At 40.9% G+C, this 20,433-nt stretch overlaps 1 protein-coding gene, 1 long non-coding RNA gene and 1 gene segment (V, D, J or C); 2 read left to right on the top strand and 1 right to left on the bottom strand.

Moving 5' to 3' along the window:
• The first annotated feature begins 4,070 nt into the window (after positions 1 to 4,070).
• On the top strand, positions 4,071 to 7,112 carry LOC144034448 (uncharacterized). 2 transcript variants are annotated; one of them, XR_013288220.1, is made up of 3 exons: positions 4,071 to 4,619; positions 6,523 to 6,625; positions 6,857 to 7,112. It is a non-coding gene; the product is annotated as an uncharacterized LOC144034448 (long non-coding RNA). The 2 variants fall into 2 exon arrangements; XR_013288219.1 differs by lacking the exon at positions 4,071 to 4,619 and adding an exon at positions 5,557 to 5,701.
• A 7-nt stretch (positions 7,113 to 7,119) lies between these two features.
• LOC144034444 (T cell receptor alpha variable 19-like) lies at positions 7,120 to 7,994 on the bottom strand. The segment is given in 2 exon segments: positions 7,120 to 7,790; positions 7,860 to 7,994. Coding segments are annotated over 2 exon segments (432 nt in total).
• Positions 7,995 to 9,497: 1,503 nt separating this feature from the next.
• On the top strand, positions 9,498 to 11,557 carry LOC144034446 (uncharacterized). 3 transcript variants are annotated; one of them, XM_077543188.1, is made up of 4 exons: positions 9,498 to 9,740; positions 10,927 to 11,133; positions 11,213 to 11,254; positions 11,320 to 11,557. In XM_077543188.1, the coding sequence occupies exons 1-4, from the start codon at positions 9,701 to 9,703 to the stop codon at positions 11,433 to 11,435; spliced, it is 405 nt and encodes a 134-aa protein (XP_077399314.1). In that variant the 5' UTR covers positions 9,498 to 9,700; the 3' UTR covers positions 11,436 to 11,557. The 3 variants fall into 3 exon arrangements, with proteins under 3 accessions (XP_077399314.1, XP_077399315.1, XP_077399316.1); XM_077543189.1 differs by lacking the exon at positions 9,498 to 9,740 and adding an exon at positions 9,771 to 10,007; XM_077543190.1 differs by lacking the exon at positions 9,498 to 9,740 and adding an exon at positions 10,121 to 10,455.
• The last annotated feature ends 8,876 nt before the right edge of the window (positions 11,558 to 20,433 follow it).

Genomic DNA, 20,433 nt, shown 5'->3' with positions numbered 1-20,433 from the left:
CTAATGACCACAGCCACAGAAGTAACAATTGAACCAAGAACAAACTATCGCCCACGAATCAATCAATACCCACTCAAACCTGATGCCAAAGAAGGAATCACACCAGTAATCATGAACATGGTAAAAGCTGGAGTGCTCATAGAAGCCCCCAAGGTAACTTGTAACACTCCAATCTTTCCAGTAAAGAAAGCAGACACCACGACCTGGCGAATGGTCCACGACTTAAGAGCCGTAAATCAGGCAGTAAAACAGAGAGCCCCCTGCGTCCCCGACCCCCACACTCTACTCAATGCGCTGAAGCCACAACAGAAATGGTTCACAGTAATTGATCTAAGCAACGCCTTCTTTTCCATCCCATTGCACGAGTCTGCCCGTCATTGGTTTGGTTTCACCTTTAATCAAAAGAAGTACACCAATACGAGACTACCCCAAGGCTATGCAGAGAGCCCCACCATTTTCTCTCAAGAAATCAACAACTGTCTGAGCCTCCATGAACACAGTGAAACCACTCAAATCTTGATTTACGTAGATGACATTCTCATCGCCAGTCCAACCAAAGAAGAAAATCAAGAAGAAGCAGTGAAACTGTGTCAACACCTGGCAAAGACAGGAAACAAAGCCTCACTGACCAAACTACAGTGGACTCAGACCGAAGTAGTTTTCTTAGGTCACATCATATCGGCAGAAGGAAGAAAACTAACCTCTGATCGGAAACAAGCTATCCTTGATGCCCCCAAACCAAAGACCAAAAGACAGATGATGGCCTTCCTAGGCCTAGTGAACTTTTGCCGTCTATGGGTTCTGGACTTCGCCGAAATAATGCAACCACTGGTGGATTTAATTTACCAAGAAGACATCGCCCTGGCCGATCCCATCACATGGACGAAAGAAGCTAATGAGAAGTTCAATCAGATAAAACAGACCATCACAAGCACAGGCCCCTTGGGCCTACCCGACTACAAGAAACTGTTCACCCAAACAGTGGACTGCAAAGACGGATTCATGACATCCGTCCTACTCCAACAACATGGTACACAAATGCGACCAGTGGCCTACTACTCAAAGAAACTTGATGCTGTCGCCAGAGCCCTGCCCCAGTGTGTCCAAGCAGTGTGTGCCGCAGCAATTGCTGTCCAAGCATCCGCCGAATTGGTGTTGTTCCATCCCACCACTCTACTAGTAACACACTCAGTAGATGTTCTTTTGACTCAAACAAAGATGTCATTTCTCTCACCAGCAAGACATCTTGGCCTAACAGCTGTACTGTTGTCCCAACCCCATCTTACCATCAAGAGATGCAGCACTCTCAATCCTGCAAGTCTCCTCCCAGTGGAGACAGATGGGACACCACACAGTTGCACAGAAGCCACCGAGGAAATCTGCAAACCAAGAAGAGATTTGTTAGACACACCCTTACAAGAAGGAGAAGCAGTGTTTGTAGATGGTTCCTCAAGCAAAGATGAACTAGGCAACACCAACACAGGCTATGCTGTGGTCACACAACAAAAGACACTGAAGAGCGGACGATTAATAGGAAATCTGTCAGCACAAGCAGCAGAACTCATCGCGCTAACAGAAGCATGTAAATTATTCAAAGACAAAGCAGTAACAATTTGGACCGACAGCCAATATGCCCACTCGACATTGCACATCTTTGCCGCCATGTGGGCTCGACGAGGAATGAAAACATCAACAGGAAAACCTGTTCAACACGCCAAATTACTCACTGACCTTTTGGCCGCTGTACTGCTACCCTCCAAAATAGCGGTATGCAAATGCAAAGCTCACACCTCAGCAAAAGACGCCGTTTCTGTAGGAAATGCAAAAGCAGATTTGGCAGCCAGGCAAGCAGGCCAAGACAAAACAAAGATCGTCATGCTCGCCAACCACAAAGAAACACAACAACACAACAACATTCCAAAACAAGTACTAATTGACATGCAAAACAACGCTCCAGACAAAGAAAAAACACTAAATGATGAACATTGAACTCACCCCAGAAGACCTCTACCACAAAGAAGACCGACCAGTCATCCCCCGCAGTCTGTTCCACGCAGTAGCCACATTGAGTCATGGGAAGTCCCATGTCTCAACAGGAGGGATGATATCTATGGTAGAACAGACAATGACAATACCACAGGGCTTACAAACCTATTTTAAAACTTTTTGTAGGTCATGTATGGTGTGTTGTCGTCACAATGCTCAGGGAAACTTAAGACCACAGAGAGGGAAATGCCCAGTGGGCTCCTACCCATTTGAAGTTTTACACATGGACTTTATTGAACTACACAGAAGTGGTCAGCACAAGTACTGTTTAGTGTTAGTAGACTCACTAACTAAATGGGTTGAACTTGTTCCTTCAAAACATCCAAACGCCCTCACAGTAGCTAAAGCTATTTGTAAACACATAATACCAGAACATGGCATTCCACGAGTCTTGTGGAGTGATAACGGTAGCCATTTTGTAAATACCATCGTTGACAATATGGCCATCCATTTAGGGATCACCCTAAAAAATCATTGTGCATACCATCCACAGAGCGCAGGCTTAGTTGAACGGACCAACGGTACTATTAAACTAAGACTCAAAAAGACCATGGAAGAAACCAAAAAACCATGGCCTGAGTGTTTATCTCTAGTAAAAACTTACATGAGAATAACGCCAAACCCACAAGGGATCACGCCCTTTGAGGCAGTAACAGGCAGACCCTTTGTGCTCCCCTTATGGGAAAATCAGCCATGGTCAGACAAAACAGGAGAGGCAGATCCACTGACTAAATGGTTATGTGACTTGTTTAAAGAACGGACTGTGTCAAGAGCAAATGATCTGCCCTCTACCTCTCTTCCCCCTGCACAGGAGACGGTGACCCCGGGTGACCTGGTGTTGGTGAAGGTGATAAAAAGGAAAACATGGTCGAGCCCACGCTGGGACGGCCCATTCGTTGTTCTCCTGACCACACCCACCGCTCTCAAAATCGCTGAGAGAGAGACGTGGATCCACCAGAGTCACTGCAAAAAGGTCACCGAACTCAGATAAGGGATTACCCCCTGATTCTTGTCAAAAAGAAGAAGAACAAAGGAGTGTGTTCAATGATTGTAGATCATTGCTGTACTTACATCCCTGACAACAACCAAACCATAATAGACGTCCTACACACCATGAAGAACCTTAGGGATATCATGACACGTGAAGACCAGGTTACCCCTGGCTGGTTAGACTGGTTATTCTCTGGCTCCTGGTCCCAGGTTCTCCTTAAAATTTTGGGCCCCTTCCTTGTGATCATTATAATGTTTATCTTATTATGTGTTATTTGTTCCTGCTGTATTGTCCCAATGTCTAAGAGGTTAGTCGCCCGTATGTTCGTGGCCCAGATGTATCAATATAACTTACTGCGCGTAGAGGATTATGTTGACACTGTGGAGACCGACACAAAAGTGTGACCCTCATCTTATTGTGTTTTCCTAACTTCAAATTCAGTTCCATTCTCAGACCAAGAAGTTCTCGTCACCGTGCGGTGGGGGAGTTATGGAATTTTTTCCCTTTAAGTTAAGGGTTTTCGCCATTTCCTGAGAATGGTTCAAATGTTGTGAATCTATTAATGAAGTAATACTGAGAAAACTTAATTGTTTTAGTATTTACTGATGTCCTTTTAAATCCACAACAGGAGGGAATGTGAAGTTGCTTAAAACAGTAGTCTTAACATTATGTGTATTTTAAAGAATATCCTGTATATATTTTTATGTTTTTATATTATCAACTGTCGTTTAGAGGCGGCGCCTAAGGCGCGGCTCAACTTGCTCAAACTGTTCTGTGTTTTTCCATGACATATGAAAACAGAAACTTAACCATGTTTATATGAAACGAAACTGAAACTTAACTGTAATAAAAGCGACTTGTGGCCGGGGGAGGAGAGGGAGTCGGACGGAGCCGAGCGTGAGTTAACGTCTCACGTCTCCCCTTCTCTCCCCAGCCGCGGTTGCATTGAAACAAAGCACAGCTTCTGCCTCGTTTTTCCTTTGTGCACAGTCGGTAACTAAGGGGATCTGTAATATCAGACCCAACAAACACACACACACTCTTTGCTTTCTTCATCAGTCACGGCCACTGTAAATTTGATTCAACTTGTTTGTGAGATGTTGTTATGGGGAAAAATAGATCCTTCAACTATATAACACATTCTGTCTCAAAAACATCCACCTGACCTTGTTTACGTCATCTGCTCACGGAAAAGTACCAGAGAGTATGTTTAGTCTACAAATGAAAAGGAGGAGGTCTTTTTAACTATAAGAAGCTATTGTACACGTAGAAGAGCACATTTGACGCTCTGAAATCCCACGTTCTTTTAAGTGATGAAATCGGAAGCTGTTGGAATGTCCAGAGATTCTCTGTTTTTTATTAAATCATTTTTGCAAAAGGTGTATTTTTCTTACATTAAACCTATCCTCATTTTTGGAACACGCAAAGAGGACATTCCTTCAGTACTGTAATCAACACCTGGGGCAGCAGAGGGGCCCGTGCCTCACTCAGCGCACACTGGCGCACAGCACTGTGCTATTAGAACTCATCGGTGAACGGAACAGTGAACAACTCATTTGTTCAACTCATTGTCATCATACAAGTAAGGCAACTGTATGACATGCTTATGTAGTGAGCCAACATTTTTGTTTATATCTTTAGATTTCATTTCAAGCCAATGTTGCTAGCGCTAGCTGAGCAGATAACATACAGATAGCATACTAATGCTTACAATGTTTCGGTGTGTTTTTTGGTTGGTTTAATATTAGATTATGTAATATATTAAACATTTATGTTTCGATTCAATGCTAGATATAAAGGTTAAAGTACCACTGACTGTAACGCCCATCTAAGTGGGGTGAACTTCATGCCTTTTTAATCTTTTCACTGTTTTATTTTTTTATACTGTTGTGACCTTTACTCTACTACTTTTCTTTTACTTTGTAGCACTTTGAGATGCTGATGTATGTAAATTGCATTATGAATTAAATCCCTTAGTATTATGATTATTGTTATCATTTGACCCATCCACTTTTGAGCAGCAGCAGGGGCTTGGCCTCGGAGATCATTTGGTGATCTAAACCCTTAATTCCAAGCAGGGAGGCAAATGAGTCTCATTTTTATAGTTTTTGGTATGACCTGGCTGGAGATTAGACCCATGACCTCTCAGTCTCAGGTCGGACACTCTACCACTAATCCACTGAGCTGGTCAGATATGGAAGCTTTGATCCACTTTTTGTTAAAGAGTTTTCATGCATTTATGGTTTAATTTTGCTTGAGTTTTTTTGTAGGTTATTTTAACCTAAAAAAATATTACAAAGCGATAATTCATTTGATGTTTTTTTTATTTAAATAGTAGTGAAAAATATTAGATCTCTCATTTAAACTTTCCTATTAATGTTGAAATTGACAGCGTTAAATATTTGAGACATCTTAAAAATTTTGATTGTGAATTTGTGTCAACATTCAAAAACTATATAAGAAGTAAAAAAAGGTTTATTTATGTTAAGAAACAAAGGCAATTCTTTAATGCAACAAACCAGCCTGCAGCTGCTCCGACCTTGTCAGATCAACACTGCTGTCAGCCTGCTGGACATGTATTGCTGCGTGCACAGCTTGCCGCCACCACATTACCAGCTCTTCTCTGCGTGGGGTCAGGATGGGACCCTGCTGCTGGTCTTCAAGGTGATGACATTAGCATATGCTCGCTATGCTTTGGAATGGGATCAGATGGACTTGACCTTGGCTCTTGGTGTGCACGGCAGCTTACTGCACGTCATAGTGGGGCTGTTGAAAACTACAGTATCACCAAGGAAATCTCCCATTGTTAAATTCAAATAGCGACTCCCCCCACCTAGCTTCACAGGAGGTAGAAACATGGTATTTAATTTGTGATTTCGATTTTGGCTTCTCACGATCTTAAAACCATTGATTGTTTGACCGTCGAAGGAAAACGGTTAATGTGCGTTTGTAAATTCCCGACATTGTGAAAGTACCCCGAATGCACCATATTGCTTGTGCCACATGGCAACTAACAAAATGAACTGAGATGTTATTTTTGAAGCATTGAATGAAAGTAATTTGCTTGAGTTGTACACACATTTGTTGGTATTTTGTAGCCTTCTATATTGTCCTGATCCTGATTATTATTAGTTAAAAGCATAGAGTCTATTTTGCGTTGAAGTCTTGCTTTTGGTTTAGTTCCCACACCAAACCCTTTTCCTATTAAGATCCTTGTGACAAACAAAAAGAAAAGAGCGTGACCTCACGTGACCTTGTGCTTGAAGTTTTTACTGCGCGGAGAGGAAATTAAGGGAAACTTACATTGTTTACAAACTCACCTACTGATTCAGACAGAAACCGGAATTTCTGTCTTGCACTCCAGTCCTATAGATGGCCGTAATTGCCTTCCCGTAGTAGATTACACTGTTCATGTGTTCAATAGAATTAATGTTGAGTAACCATACTGCTCTGTGTGAATCACTTGTGTTTGTGTGCTTGTGTAGGTGGTGATGCTGCTGACACAACAGGCCTACATGCCAGACAAGTTATGTGTGCACCTGGAAGATGCTAAAGAGCTAGCTGCACAAAACGCACTGTGGAATCTCGGTAACACACACACACACACACACACACACACACACACATAGTCTTCCATTAAGCCTGGCACACACACTCAAGTCGACAATGACCGATTATTGGCCGTCTCTGAAGCATTGGTTCCAAACCTTTGTTTAACCAGGGCATTTCATTGTTCTGTCTGTCACTACTTTTTGAATCAGCTTGTATATGAGAGTAAAGCAATAGTTCATTCATTCATTATGTCTCCCCCGCCACCAGGTACACTATACCATGACTGATTCCGTCACCGATGCAGTCTGATGGCACCAGTTCCGACGTTATGCTAAAGTTGTCACTTTGTGTGTTGACCCAGCCTACCAACCTGTATTCATACATATACTCACAGGTAGTTTTTGTTTTGCCTTTCAGGCATGTTCAAAGGGGGTCCAGTTGAAACTTTTGAGTTTCATAGCAAACATGCTCCACAGACTTTTTGTTGTTGTTGTGTTTAAGTGAAATATTAAAAAAAAGATGAAAAAAAGTATATATCTCGAGTCTTATTTCCTAATAGGTCTCAAAACACAATGCAATACAATCAAACATAATGAGCCTCTTCATAAACAGTGTAGGGGAGAATTTGTGCTTAAATCGTGCGTATGAACATTTGGTGAACAAATCTGTGATCGATCAATAACGTTCTTAAATTTGTTATTACACTGCAAACAAATTTAGAAGCTACTCAGACCATGCAGACATGCAATGCTCTTGAAAAAGACTAATATGAAATAGACATCGCAAACCAAAATCTTCACCCATTTGCTCCTGTGAAGCCACGCCCCCAATGTAACTCATGACATGAGATGGTTGCAGGTGTTTTTGTGCAGGCACGCCAGTGGATGTGTCAGCGTGGGCTGCAGGGCGCAGTAGAAGACTCCTGAGTCGCTGGGCTTCACACGCTTGACATGTAGAGGAGCTTGCTGGGTGCTGGTGTCCATACTGCAGTCAAACCTGTCGCTGTATTTTTCCGCTGTCTTGCCCACAACCCTCTCTGATGTGCTCAGGACAAACTCGGGTGTTGCCTTCCCTTCTTGTTTGTACCAGAAGATGTAGTCGGTGGTTCCTAGTCTGTCATAGCTACAGTCTAGCGTCACTGTTTCACCCTCCACTGCATGGACGTCCCGTGCCGACTGCCGCAGTATCTGGCCGCTGCTTCCTGTGAGAAGGCAACAAAAATGGTCAGACATCATTTGAAAGTGGCAGTGACCTCACATGTTGACCTTACCAAGGCTCCAAGCAGCCATCAGCATACATACAAGCACACAACTCATGTCTGCATTCCCAGTCTGCATGAACACTGACTTGTAGCTGAGGAGGCGGGACCTTCACTTCCTGTTGCAGATTGTAGTGGAGATCAGGGCGCTCTTGAATAGGCAGACATGCTGTTCACAGTCATCATTAGGTATTTATTTAATTGATGTTTATTCCCTGTGTCCTTTTTAACGTCTGTCTTGTTAGGTGTTGTAAGAATTATTTTGGAGGATTATTATACATTTGCCGTGTTGAAGTGAATTGCCTCTTGGGAAACACAAGTCAACGTAATAGTGTAGTAATTTCTGTTTAGGATTGCTATGTATTGCAAAGGAGTGTTATTGTATTTGGTGAAGTTGCAAGTGGACGACTCAGCTGCCGAGTGGGGACAACTGATAAGAAGACGTGACGCACGTGAACGCCAGGGCCCCCTGGACTTGCATGCCGCATTGGAGAGTGTGAAGTGAGATAGGAGTTGTTTTTCTCTTTCTGTCATGTAATCAGATGCCCCGATTAGTACATATAAGGGGACTATTTGAGTGATGAACGAAGAGAGACTCTGTACCGATCAAACTAAGGCTGCAGTTTTCTCTTCCTCATGAGTCCTCATGAGTAATAAATTTGGAACCAGATGCTTCTTCTCTCTTTATTTGATAAATGTCTACATCTGAACCTGACAGGTGTCCACTTGTTCTCATTCACTGCCATAAATTCATTCAAATATATATATTAAAAATTAGGGGCAAGTGGCGATTACAATTTTTTTAATGTAATTAATCGCACGACTTCACTAGTTAACTCACGATTTATCACAAATTTTACATCTGTTCTAAATGTACAATAAAAATTTTTTAGGTTTTCATACTCTTAACAAAAGTGAGAAAAATGTTAAAGAAATAGTTCAAATGAATTTTTGACGTTTATAGCCGTCAATGGCAGTGAATAAATCAAAAAAGAAAAGAAAAGATTATTAAAAATTTGGGGCGTCAGGCGATTAAAGTTTTCAATCGTAATTAATCGCACGGCTTCACTAGTTAACTCGCGATTGTTGTAGCGTGGATGCTGTTGTGGGCTACAAGACTTTGTCGTCTTTGTGGGCGGGACAAGGGTGACGGTGGAAAACAGGATCCTTATTTACACTGTAGCTTGTATTTTCCATCACTTGCATTGACATCATTTTCTGTGAACATTTGATTTGTCTCTGGATTTGATTCTTCTTCATGGATTTGAGTATCTTGCCTCGGTGACAAGGCAACACATTGAATGTGTTGATGAAAATTTACCCATCTGTTTTTTGGATGCAACAAACGGAGCCAACATGCTTCATGACATCAAATGCACATGGAACCGATGCCTTTTTGACACAAAAGTCAAGTGGGAATATTGCGCTGAGGGATGCTACTGTGACTGCTCATCTGATCTGAAACTTTATGAGTGCGGCATCTGGTAAATGGAAACATGCAGCTGGAACTACAAGTTAATTGGTACACTGTCCAAATGATAACGATTTTGTGTTATTATTTGTGTGTGGGAACATAAATGACAAATGTGATTTTGATTGTATAGTGCTTTTCCACCTTCAAGGCACTCACAGTGCTATAACACTCCTCAGCATCAGAAGTGATTGGGGTGTTACGCATTTTGCTCAAGGAAACTTCAGCATTCATAAGGACTCAGGGTTAAACCCACAACCTTCAGGCTGGGAATCTACAATTCTACAACCTGAGGCATTCCAGGTTGGCATTGTTTTCTTGTTGAAGCTTCTCTGGAGGTTTTTGTTGAGGAAACAACTGATGTGTGTCATCAGGCACAAGAATGGTTTTCGGAAGTGGAACCAGAATGACTGTGGAGGCCCGTAAGTTCTTTCTACAATATAAACACCGCAACCAAACTGCGTCACTATGTCAAAAACGTGATAAAAAAGATTTGATCAAATACATTCTCGCTGTCCGTTTATTATACCGCTGGACTTAACTTTATGCAAATACGTTTTGATATTATATAGGGTATGTGTGAGGTTTTTGTTCAAACATCTCATGAGGTTCTTGTTAAGGAAACAACTAATGTGTGACAGCCAACACGTTACTTTTTGGAAGTGGGGCCAGATTGACAGTTGAGGCCTGTAAGTTTTATTTTTTATTTTTTAAAGAAGATACTGAGTTGTTTGTTTAAATTAAAAGCTGACACCGTTGTTTCGTCAAAAACATGGTATATATATATATTTTTTTAATGCTACAGAAGTGGATTAGGGCCAGTGAAGAGATAAAAAAATAATAATTGGGAGGGCAGGATTCTCACTTTATTCTCAGAATTCTCACTTAATTAAATACTTAATTTAAGTAATCCGGTTTCCATCCAAATGTTTTGAATTTTTTAAGCAAATTTTATGAAAATGCGCAAAACGGCCATGCGATTTATGCCCGTTTCCATCCGCTCTTGTTGTTGCGAATATGCGCCGCGAGATGACGCTGTAGTGACGGAAATTTGGGACAATGGGGAGTTCCAGGTGGGAATGTTGGTTTTGACGGACTGAACGGAAGTAGTTTGTCTCGTTGGCTTCCTTCCCACATGTAAGTGAAGTGTGTCGTTACATTGAGAGCTGATGTTAATGAAGCCATCTAAAATTGCATAAGTGTTTTTTTTCTTTAATTAATTATATTTTAAAAAATCGTGTTTCTTTGTTTCCCCAAAGATATCTTACTTTATCATCCGCCATTTATTGTGACTACAAACGTGCTTGTGACGTATATCCGGTCTTGTAGTTATTCGCAAAACCTGTTTCCATTGCCAAAATGCGCATTTTCCTTTTTTCGATATGCTTCAAAAAACACCCCCACCAAGCGTAAAATATTTTTTGGGAGAAGTTTGGGCCTTTTTTTCGAATTTCTGGCGGTTACATTCAGTTTCTTTTTTGCAATTCGCAAAAAAGGTTATTTTGTCCCTGAAGTTTTGGAGGGTTCTTGCAGTTGTAAAGAATAAACTTGTTTAACTTTTTTTTTTAATTGTTACCTGTTACTCAATTGCTGTTTGTATTGGTTTAGGGGAGGAATTTAAACCGTCCTTCTACAAAATGGAGGCGAGCAACCTGACGGCGTGTCTCGCCACCGGCTTCAGCCGACACAATGCCACGGAGAAGGCGGGAAAAGGACACATGTTCCAGGAGTCTCGTGCCGTCCAAGTGTCAGGCGACTCGCTTTACAACCAGGTGGCATTGCTAACAGCTGCACATAACGACACGTGCGAAGAAGGTGAGGAGCGTGGGGCAAAGCCTCGAGTTAACTTTAATGGAGTCACCATCTGATGCCACTTCCTGTTTTGCCACCACAGGTGACAATGGACCAGGGCGGTGCCAGGAAGCATTGGTGCCAGGTTGGTATTGGGTTTGTGAGAGACGCACTTTGTGAGGCTGAGTTAACTGTGAATGTCGTTGACAGATGAAAAGGTGAACCTCGTCTCCCTCGCCGTCCTTGCCCTGCGCGTTGTCTTCGCCAAGACGCTCGCCATCAATTGTGTCATGACATTGGGCCTGTGGTTTGGTGCACATAAATAGCCAGTGTCACGCCACCACCTTATTCTTGTTCCTGTGTTTGTGTTAAAACTTGTAGGTTTTCTACATGAGCTATAAAATGTGTCATCAACAAAAACAAAACAATAAAATTAAGTTCTGTAAAAGATTGTTTCTTCATTATTGTATCGATAATAAAAATAGGCCGTTGAGCTTCTAAATACACAGTGACTATTAGTTATGAACACAATACGAAGATGACATCAAAGGACTGAGAACCTGTCCACACATACAGGTGGAAAAACAAAAACAATTTTTAGCAAGCATATTGGCATTTTGTTAAAAATGACTTGAGTTGTTAGGCTTACGAAATGTTCATTATAAATGGGAGTGTGTTTGTGTGTTGTGTCTATGCTGCTCTTTCCACAGGAAGCGGTCGCCATGGCACCTGCATCACAGCTCGATGACAGCAGTTATGGTTTCTATCTCAAAAGCTTACTGGGACAGGATGTATGTTGTGTGTAGGAAATGGAGGTCAGGTATAACGGGTAACATTGCTCTCTGTCTTCCTTCAAAGGCTGGATTTACACTGCAGGTCCTACCTCCACTGTTGTAGTGCTCGATGGCGGGGGGGGGGGGGGGTGGGGGGGGGGGGCTTGTTTTGTGCACTTTTGCCTCAGGCAGGAAGTGTATTTGTGTAAGTGTGTGTGGCTGCTTTGGGGTCACGCACACGTTGTCACGTTCTCTTTCGCAGATCGGGAACTCGTGACTCGGGTTGCCATTTTTCGGCGACGTGCCTGCCCAAAACATGACTTGACATGGGACTTATAGTATCTGGCTCAATTTGACTGATTCACATGACTTGATAAGCCCTTGTTTACAGTTGAAAACCTCCATTTTAACACCTTTAGCCTTTTTTTACGGAGGGAAGACAGAAATCAAAAAGTTTTTTTTCCCATTTCTTGACAATCTGGCAACCCATTAGTGGCTACACTACACTACACTGAACACCAGCAGCCAGAGCTGTCAACACTTACGCATTACTTTCGTATACTTCCGATATTTTCCGATTTGTAATGGCTTTATTAAGTTTACATTTTAAATTCAACGAAATTTGTTCGTCATGTGGTCACGTGACAGAGAGCGCGCAATCCGGTTCTCTATGCGGAAGTGGCACATACTATTCCAGGGCTGGGGAAAGTTTGTTACAGTTTTTGCTGTTGTTGTTGCTTAAATTAATATGAAAGGATTTAAAACCGAATGCAACTAATGTTGAACTGCAGGAGCCGGCCAGTGGACGCATAGAATATGTTATTGTAAAGACATTTTTTGACCAGAGCCGCCGCTCCCTATATGCAGAGTAGGAACAATGTGTAGAGCAATACCATCGGAGGGCGGCCCCAGTTTGCAAGTAGCTCTGGATGGGCTTACTCCTAGTTTGCACGAGGGGATGCATTGCGACATCAAGTGTGCATGTCATGTGTGAACACTTCGAAATGCATTTGACATGTCGTTCAATATCCGTCAGCACCCCCTACTGGTCTTTCGCGTGACTTTTATGCAGGCGCTTCAGATTCCGTTTCTCCACAGTGATGGCGCGAATGTGAATGTGAATGGCTGTTTTTATGTTTGGCAAAACTTTTTTTTTTTTTTAAATGTTAATTAATGTCCTTTTGAATCATTTTCCGGATGAATATCCATTCATCCACTCTGTACAGCTGCGTGTGTTGGAGCTGATCCCAGCTGACTTCCGTATGGTTAATTGCAGGCACGTGCATAGGGGAGGGGGCTATGGGTGCCGGTGCACAGGCTCTTTTGGCACTGATGCCCAAAGTGCCCCTTTTTCCATTTATTTATTTTATATTTAAAAAATAGTAATACTTTGGTTTGTGAACGTAGTTTTGTTTCTGTTCAAAACTAAAATTCAGCAAGTTAATTTACATAAAACAAATTATGATGATTATTATGTTATCTTGGATGACGTCATATACGAGACGGGACGCGCTCTCTTTCTGCCAGGTCGCTCGCCACCACACCTCGGTAAGTTGGTCGCTCGGTTTGTATTTACGTAGTCTCACTCACAGTAAACAAAAGCCAAGGTCATAGAATGCAGAAAACTCAAGCAAAACCAATGCCTTAATTTGATAGATCTTGTAGACATGGTCACAGCGTATACACAGAGCGTGCTAGCCTATCTTAAATTGAAACGTGACAGTAATGAGTTTAGCAACTATGATGAAGTCTGACATTTGGCCGCAGTTGGCTCTGAGGACGCGGGGAAGATGTTTCAGTTTCATAAAGACCACGATCCTTCCCATTCACGTTCACCACGGCATAAATCTCCGCCGGTAAAACTAACGTTCTCTTCCATTGAGACGGGCATAGAGTTTGTGTAGTGTGAGCAGCTTCTGCTCTAACTACTGATGCGTTTAAGGTACACAGAATATGTCGAAATTTGTATCTCTCGCCTACAATTTTAATAAACTCTTCCTGAAGACTCCGACTTGTAGCATGTACTCAATGTTAGCTGAATTGAAATATACTTCAAAATATATGTGGAAATTGCTACATGATCTTTGTTTTTATTTGAACTAACAGCTCGTTTTTGAGGGTTTGCGGTCAGAGTAAAGTCCTAATAAGAAACAGGTAGCAATGTGTTCAGAAATTAGGGGTACAATGAAGAATCAAAAAGAAAAATAAGAAAAAACAACAATCACAGTGTTTGATCAAAAACAAACAACGTACTGTAGCTTGCTGAGATGTGGCAGTTAATTGTTGGGTACTGTCCCAATAATAAAATATTAAAATAATATTAAATATATTAAATATTTATTGAAAAATAATAAAAGGCATTTGCTCTTAATCAAGCTAAATGTAAAGCAAGACAATTGTATGCTACTTGCACCATTGGAAAATACTAATTGTGTTATTTGAAATTTTAATTTAATGTACATTTTACATAATATTTTTTATTTATGTAAATGTGTTGTTTATAAATGATTCTTCATACACAAATTTCAAAACGTTTTTATGGTGATTGCCATTGGCATTGCTGACAAATAGCAGTTTCATTATGTGTAATCTATTGTTTAGCCATTATTTCAATTAGGAATTTTACATTGGTTACCCCCCACACACGCACATATCTTCATACACACATTATCAATTTTCTGAGCTATTCCATCTACTGTACTTTAAGCACCCATCCCCCCACCCACCGCTCTACACATGGCAGCTCGGTGGTGACATGGGTTCGAACCCCAAGTGGGTGGATAGTGCTCGCATGTTATCTATTTATTTTTTTTTTTTGCTTTGAGCACCTGCCCCTCCAAAGGTCACTGCACACCCCTGGAAATAAGCGATCACAAAAATGTAATGTATTAAGTCAGGCCTTTCAGAAATGTAAGAAAATACTTTTAAATTCATGTGAACAGTAAAATTCAAGAAAACATTAAAATAAAAAAATAAAATTGGCCTCTAAAATTCTATTTTCTTGTTAATTTATGGGGGAAAAAAAATATTAAAATAATCAATTCATGGCTTTATGAATCAATATGCTCAAATAGGAAAATCAATTCGATATCGATTATTCATTTTTTTAAAAACCCAGAGCTACTGTACAGCAAACATGACGAGGGTTGATAAATTAAAAGTATCTTTATTAACCAAGTTAATGCACATTCATAGGTTCAAACTGAGAATATTTGAAGAACAGAAATAAATATATTAAGCAGTTTGAACATTTAAATATCTTGTCTCTATTCTGTATTTACTGTATTTACTTTTTATGCAACGTCCCAACTTTGGAATTGGGGTTTGTATATCTCTGTAAGTTGTTCCTCTACTAGAGAGAAGTGTGATGAGGGAATGTTCTTGTCAGGGGAATGTGGCGTGTGCGCCACTGTGGGCTTCACAGCACAGTAGTACACTGCGGAGTGCTCAAGTGACGCATCCTCGATGTGCAAGTGCATTTGATCCTGGTCACTCCCCACGCTCGCCGACATTCCCGGCATGTCGCTTAGAAGTTTGCCGTTTGCCAACATGGAAAACAGGAAGCGTGGCGCTTGTCCAGGAAGTTGCTGGTACCAGAAGAAATAATTAGAAGTAGTAGCCTTTCTGTCGTAAATGTATGACAGTGTCACCCGTCTGCCTTTTGATGTCAACACTTCACTGGTGACTGGCGCCAGAGCACCGCTGGTGCCTGAAGGATGAGATCAAATAAGATTCAATTTTCGGTTACATGTTGAGTGACTCTTTGGCACTCACCTGCCACCATGACGACGAGCAGCAACCAAGCTGACTGCAGCATGCTGAATGAATTTCTTTCAACTCCTATTCTGCACTCCAGCTCTTAAAAGCTCCTCCCTGAGAACGTCATCATTTGTAGCCACGCCTCAAACTGCCTGTGACTTTTACTGTCGTTTTGCCACTACTACTACTTTGCTATTACTAGTACATCTGATGTTGTCATTTGATAAGATGCACTATGTGTCATTAGTCATACTTTAAGTAGAATGAGTATGAAGTAGGCACAAAAGTAGCCATTAAAGAAAGGTAAAAGGTCAAGAGATGAAAAAAGAAATAGTACAAGGGTGTCATCTAGTGGTGAAACTTACGAATGCAATTTAAGAGCAGGCGAGTGGCCAACTGCGGTCATAAGTGTCTAGCTGCAGACGCTGGGTGAGTGGAACCACTGGAAACACGTGACCTCTACCGGAAACACTTGACTTCGAGTTTTTTTTTTTAAGCAAATAATTTTTCTAAACAAGTTTATAAACTAACTATTTAGTTAATTTGAACAAAACCGTTTACAAAACATGTAAAAATGTTGAATATAAATAATGTATACAAGTAGGCGGACTTACCATTAGGCAAACCTAGGCAGTTGTCTAGGGCCTCGCGTTAATAGAGAGCCCCATAAAATTCTTCATACACTAATGGCCAATACAGTTTTTACTTATTTACGTACAATAATTATGTTTTTGATCCAAATAATTTCGTTAAAATGCCAGCAGAAGGCTTCTTGTATCGTATGTATCTTGACACCCCCCCCCCCCCCCCCAATTTCCACTAATGGAGCAGTCCATCTTACTGCGCATGTGCATGCGCCAAAAGAACAGCGGAATGGCGCGAAATTACAGCAGTGAGCGAGACTAGAAAAGAAAACGTTAAAAATTAAAATGTTTATTGTCAAGTTACCAAAAATGACAAATATTTTCATTGCGACTTACAGACTGCAGCAGCAAAAAGATCGACGCCTGTTGGGGACCCACAAGTAGTGAGTAACTGTTAAGCTGTAAGTATTTCTTCATCTCTGTGAACTTGGGAGGGCCCGTAGTATTTTTAAACTTTTGTCTTACGAAGTCACCCCGCAAACGAATATTCTTTAACCTTTGAAAAGTAACGTTTTAAACAATATCTCAAAGAATACAAAAACAAGTGGGAAAGTGTTTCTTTAAGTAACAACCATTTATAATCAACTGTCTGTTTGACACCTGTGTAATGAATAATGAGACTCACTTGTAGACACTTGTAGTCTAAAATTTGGGCTTTTTGAGCTTAACTCCAGCGACGTTCTGTGGGGTGTACTCTTTTTTGCAACACCCTTATTTGAGTAAAACTGACTGCACACCCCTGGAAATAAACGATCACGAAAATGTAATGTATTAAGTCAGGTCTTTCAGAAATGTAAGAAAATACTTTTAAATGCATGTGAACAGTAAGATACAACAAAAAATTGGCCTCTAAAATTCTATTTTCTTGTTAATTTATGGGGGAAAAAAGATATTAAAATAATAAATGAATGGTTTTATGAATCAATATGCTCAAATAGGAAAATCTATTCGATATCGATTATTCATTTTTTTAAAACCCAGAGCTACTGTACAGCAAACATGACGAGGGTTGATCAATTAAAAGTATCTTCATTAACCAAGTTAATGCACATTCACAGGTTCAAACTGAGAATATTTGAAGAACAGAAATAAATATATTAAGCAGTTTGAACATTTAAATATCTTGTCTCTATTCTGTATTTATTTACTTTTTATGCAACGTCCCAACTTTGGAATTGGGGTTTGTACATCTCTGTAAGTTGTTCCTCTACTAGAGAGAAGTGTGATGAGGGAATGTTCTTGTCAGGGGAATGTGGCGTGTGCGCCACTGTGGGCTTCACAGCACAGTAGTACACTGCGGAGTGCTCAAGTGACGCATCCTCGATGTGCAAGTGCATTTGTTCCTGGTCACTCCCCACGCTCGCTGACATTCCCAGCATGTCGCTTAGAAGTTTGCCGTTTCCCAACATGGAAAACAGGAAGCGTGGCGCTTGTCCAGGAAGTTGCTGGTACCAGAAGAAATAATCAGAAGTAGTAGCCTTTCTGTCGTAAATGTATGACAGTGTCACCCGTCTGCCTTTTGATGTCAACACTTCACTGGTGACTGGCGCCAGAGCACCGCTGGTGCCTGAAGGATGAGATCAAATAAGATTCAATTTTCGGTTACATGTTGAGTGACTCTTTGGCACTCACCTGCCACCATGACGACGAGCAGCAACCAAGCTGACAGCAGCATGCTGAATGAATTTCTTTCAACTCCTATTCTGCACTCCAGCTCTTAAAAGCTCCTCCCTGAGAACGTCATCATTTGTAGCCACGCCTCAAACTGCCTGTGACTTTTACTGTCGTTTTGCCACTACTACTACTTTGCTATTACTAGTACATCTGATGTTGTCATTTGATAAGATGCACTGTGTCATTAGTCATACTTTAAGTAGAATGAGTATGAAGTAGGCACAAAAGTAGCCATTAAAGAAAGGTAAAAGGTCAAGAGATGAAAAAAGAAATAGTACAAGGGTGTCATCTAGTGGTGAAACTTACGAATGCAATTTAAGAGCAGGCGAGTGGCCAACTGCGGTCATAAGTGTCTAGCTGCAGACGCTGGGTGAGTGGAACCACTGGAAACACGTGACCTCTACCGGAAACACTTGACTTCGAGTTTTTTTTTTTAAGCAAATAATTTTTCTAAACAAGTTTATAAACTAACTATTTAGTTAATTTGAACAAAACCGTTTACAAAACATGTAAAAATGTTGAATATAAATAATGTATACAAGTAGGCGGACTTACCATTAGGCAAACCTAGGCAGTTGGCTAGGGCCTCACGTTAATAGAGGGCCCCATAAAATTCCTCATACACTAATGGCCAATACAGTTTTTACTTATTTACGCACAATAATTATGTTTTTGATCCAAATCATTTCGCTAAAATGCCAGCAGAAGGCTTCTTGTATCGTATGTATCTTGCCCCCCCTCAGTTTCCACTAATGGAGCAGTCCATCTTACTGCGCATGTGCTTGCGCCAAAAGAACAGAGCGGAATGGCGCGAAATGACAGCAGTGAGCGAGACTCGAAAGGAAAACGTTAAAAATGAAAATGTTTATTGTCAAGTTACCAAAAATCACAACTATTTTCATTGCGTCTATGGCGACTTACAGACTGCAGCAGCAAAAAGATTGACGCCTGTTGGGGACCCATAAGTAGTGAGTAACTGTTAAGCTGTAAGTATTTCTTCATCTCATTGAACTTGGGAGGGCCGGTAGTATTTTTAAAGTTTTGTCTTACGAAGTTGTAACACCGGCTAGTTTGGGCCGGCAATACCTTTGGCGTACTCTCTCGTTGTCGAATTATGTAGTTCAAATTGTTGGTAACGTGCATGTCCATTCCACGGGCCAAATTCCATGGCTTACATATCCAGTGGTTATCTTGGCCACTAAAATCCAAAACAAATTTCATGTTGGTTGTAACAATAAATAAATACAAAACTAACAGAGAAAAAACAACTAAAAAATATATATTTTTAATTTTTTTATTATTATTATTTGCCCGCGATGAATTAAATATTAATTCACTAAGACCTCAGATCTGGTATTTATCTGGCTTTGTAAACCACTAACCTACATGTGATCTGATGATGTTGGCACCAGTAAACACACAGTAATTGTTGATGTAAAAAAAAAAAAACATTAAAAAATACCAACCTTTGTTGTCACTCTTGATAGTGCCTTATGAACTGTGGAAGCTCTGTCTGGAGGTTGTAAGTCTCGGGTATGACATCGGAAGCAGCCTTCTCTCTCCGGGCCACGGCAGCGAGGCAATCCTTCACAGTGATGAGGTTTTCACAGGGAAACTGGTTAAGCAGGACATGAGGTCGCTCCACGCTGAGCTTTCTGTCAGAAAGTAAGACGTTACAATCTTTTTTACAGAGGAAAGCGCGTAGTTCCATAAAGCAATTGCGGAATTTCGGGCTGAAGCATTGGATAAAAATGCAATAGGCACTTTGTGGGGCGTATTCTACACGGGTGCGAAGAAATCGGATGAACTAAAATTCACTCTGTGTCGTGATGAAAGTGTGTAACCCTTTTCCCAACCTGTAGTCTTTGATGTGGTTGTAGCTCCAAATGATGTCCGCCTCCTCCTCATTCTCTGTCATCTGGAAACAGGTTCAGTGTATGTCGCTATCTCTGCTCGTTCTGATCCTGGGACTTATTTTTTTCTTCTCTGAGTGGAACAAGTTGCCAAGCTGTGGAAGACATTTAGAAATTATAAGTGATCATTTAGAAAATGAAAGCAGAACACGCATGGTTCGTACAAGCTGCTGTGGCTTCCGTGATCAACAAGTCCCGCGATGGTATGTGTTAAAGCCCTGGTTATAGAATAACGTAAATGGTTTTGAAGGAATTGTTTGATTACTATATTAAATGTAATCTTTGCGTGTTCAAAATGATTGTATCCGAGATCTGATGAACAAGGTTCCTTGCAAGGATTTATTTAAAAGCTTCCAAAGACACCGTTAGGACACCACATCTGAATGCAACGTGATGACCCCAAGTGTGTGTCAATCTACAGAACATCCATTCATTTATAGCCAAAAGATAAAAGATTCCTCTTCCCCTCCTAAGTTGATCAAAGGACAGACATGTCGTCTCCAGGTTTAACAAAGGTGTAATGTTATTAGCAAGCAGACATTTTCATACAGACATGTCAAC

This window comes from Vanacampus margaritifer, chromosome 15, assembly GCF_051991255.1.
Source record: "Vanacampus margaritifer isolate UIUO_Vmar chromosome 15, RoL_Vmar_1.0, whole genome shotgun sequence".
Classification (NCBI taxonomy): Eukaryota; Metazoa; Chordata; class Actinopteri; order Syngnathiformes; family Syngnathidae; genus Vanacampus; species Vanacampus margaritifer.
This window is presented reverse-complemented; position numbering and strand designations above follow the sequence as displayed.

Excerpts from the sequence above, each read along its gene's own strand:
- LOC144034446 (XM_077543188.1), top strand. The coding sequence starts at position 9,701 with ATGGTTTTCGGAAGTGGAACCAGAATGACTGTGGAGGCCC. Across the intron at positions 11,134-11,212 it reads TAACGACACGTGCGAAGAAG|GTGACAATGGACCAGGGCGG; the intron begins GTGAGGAGCGTG and ends TTGCCACCACAG. Across the intron at positions 11,255-11,319 it reads CCAGGAAGCATTGGTGCCAG|ATGAAAAGGTGAACCTCGTC; the intron begins GTTGGTATTGGG and ends TGTCGTTGACAG.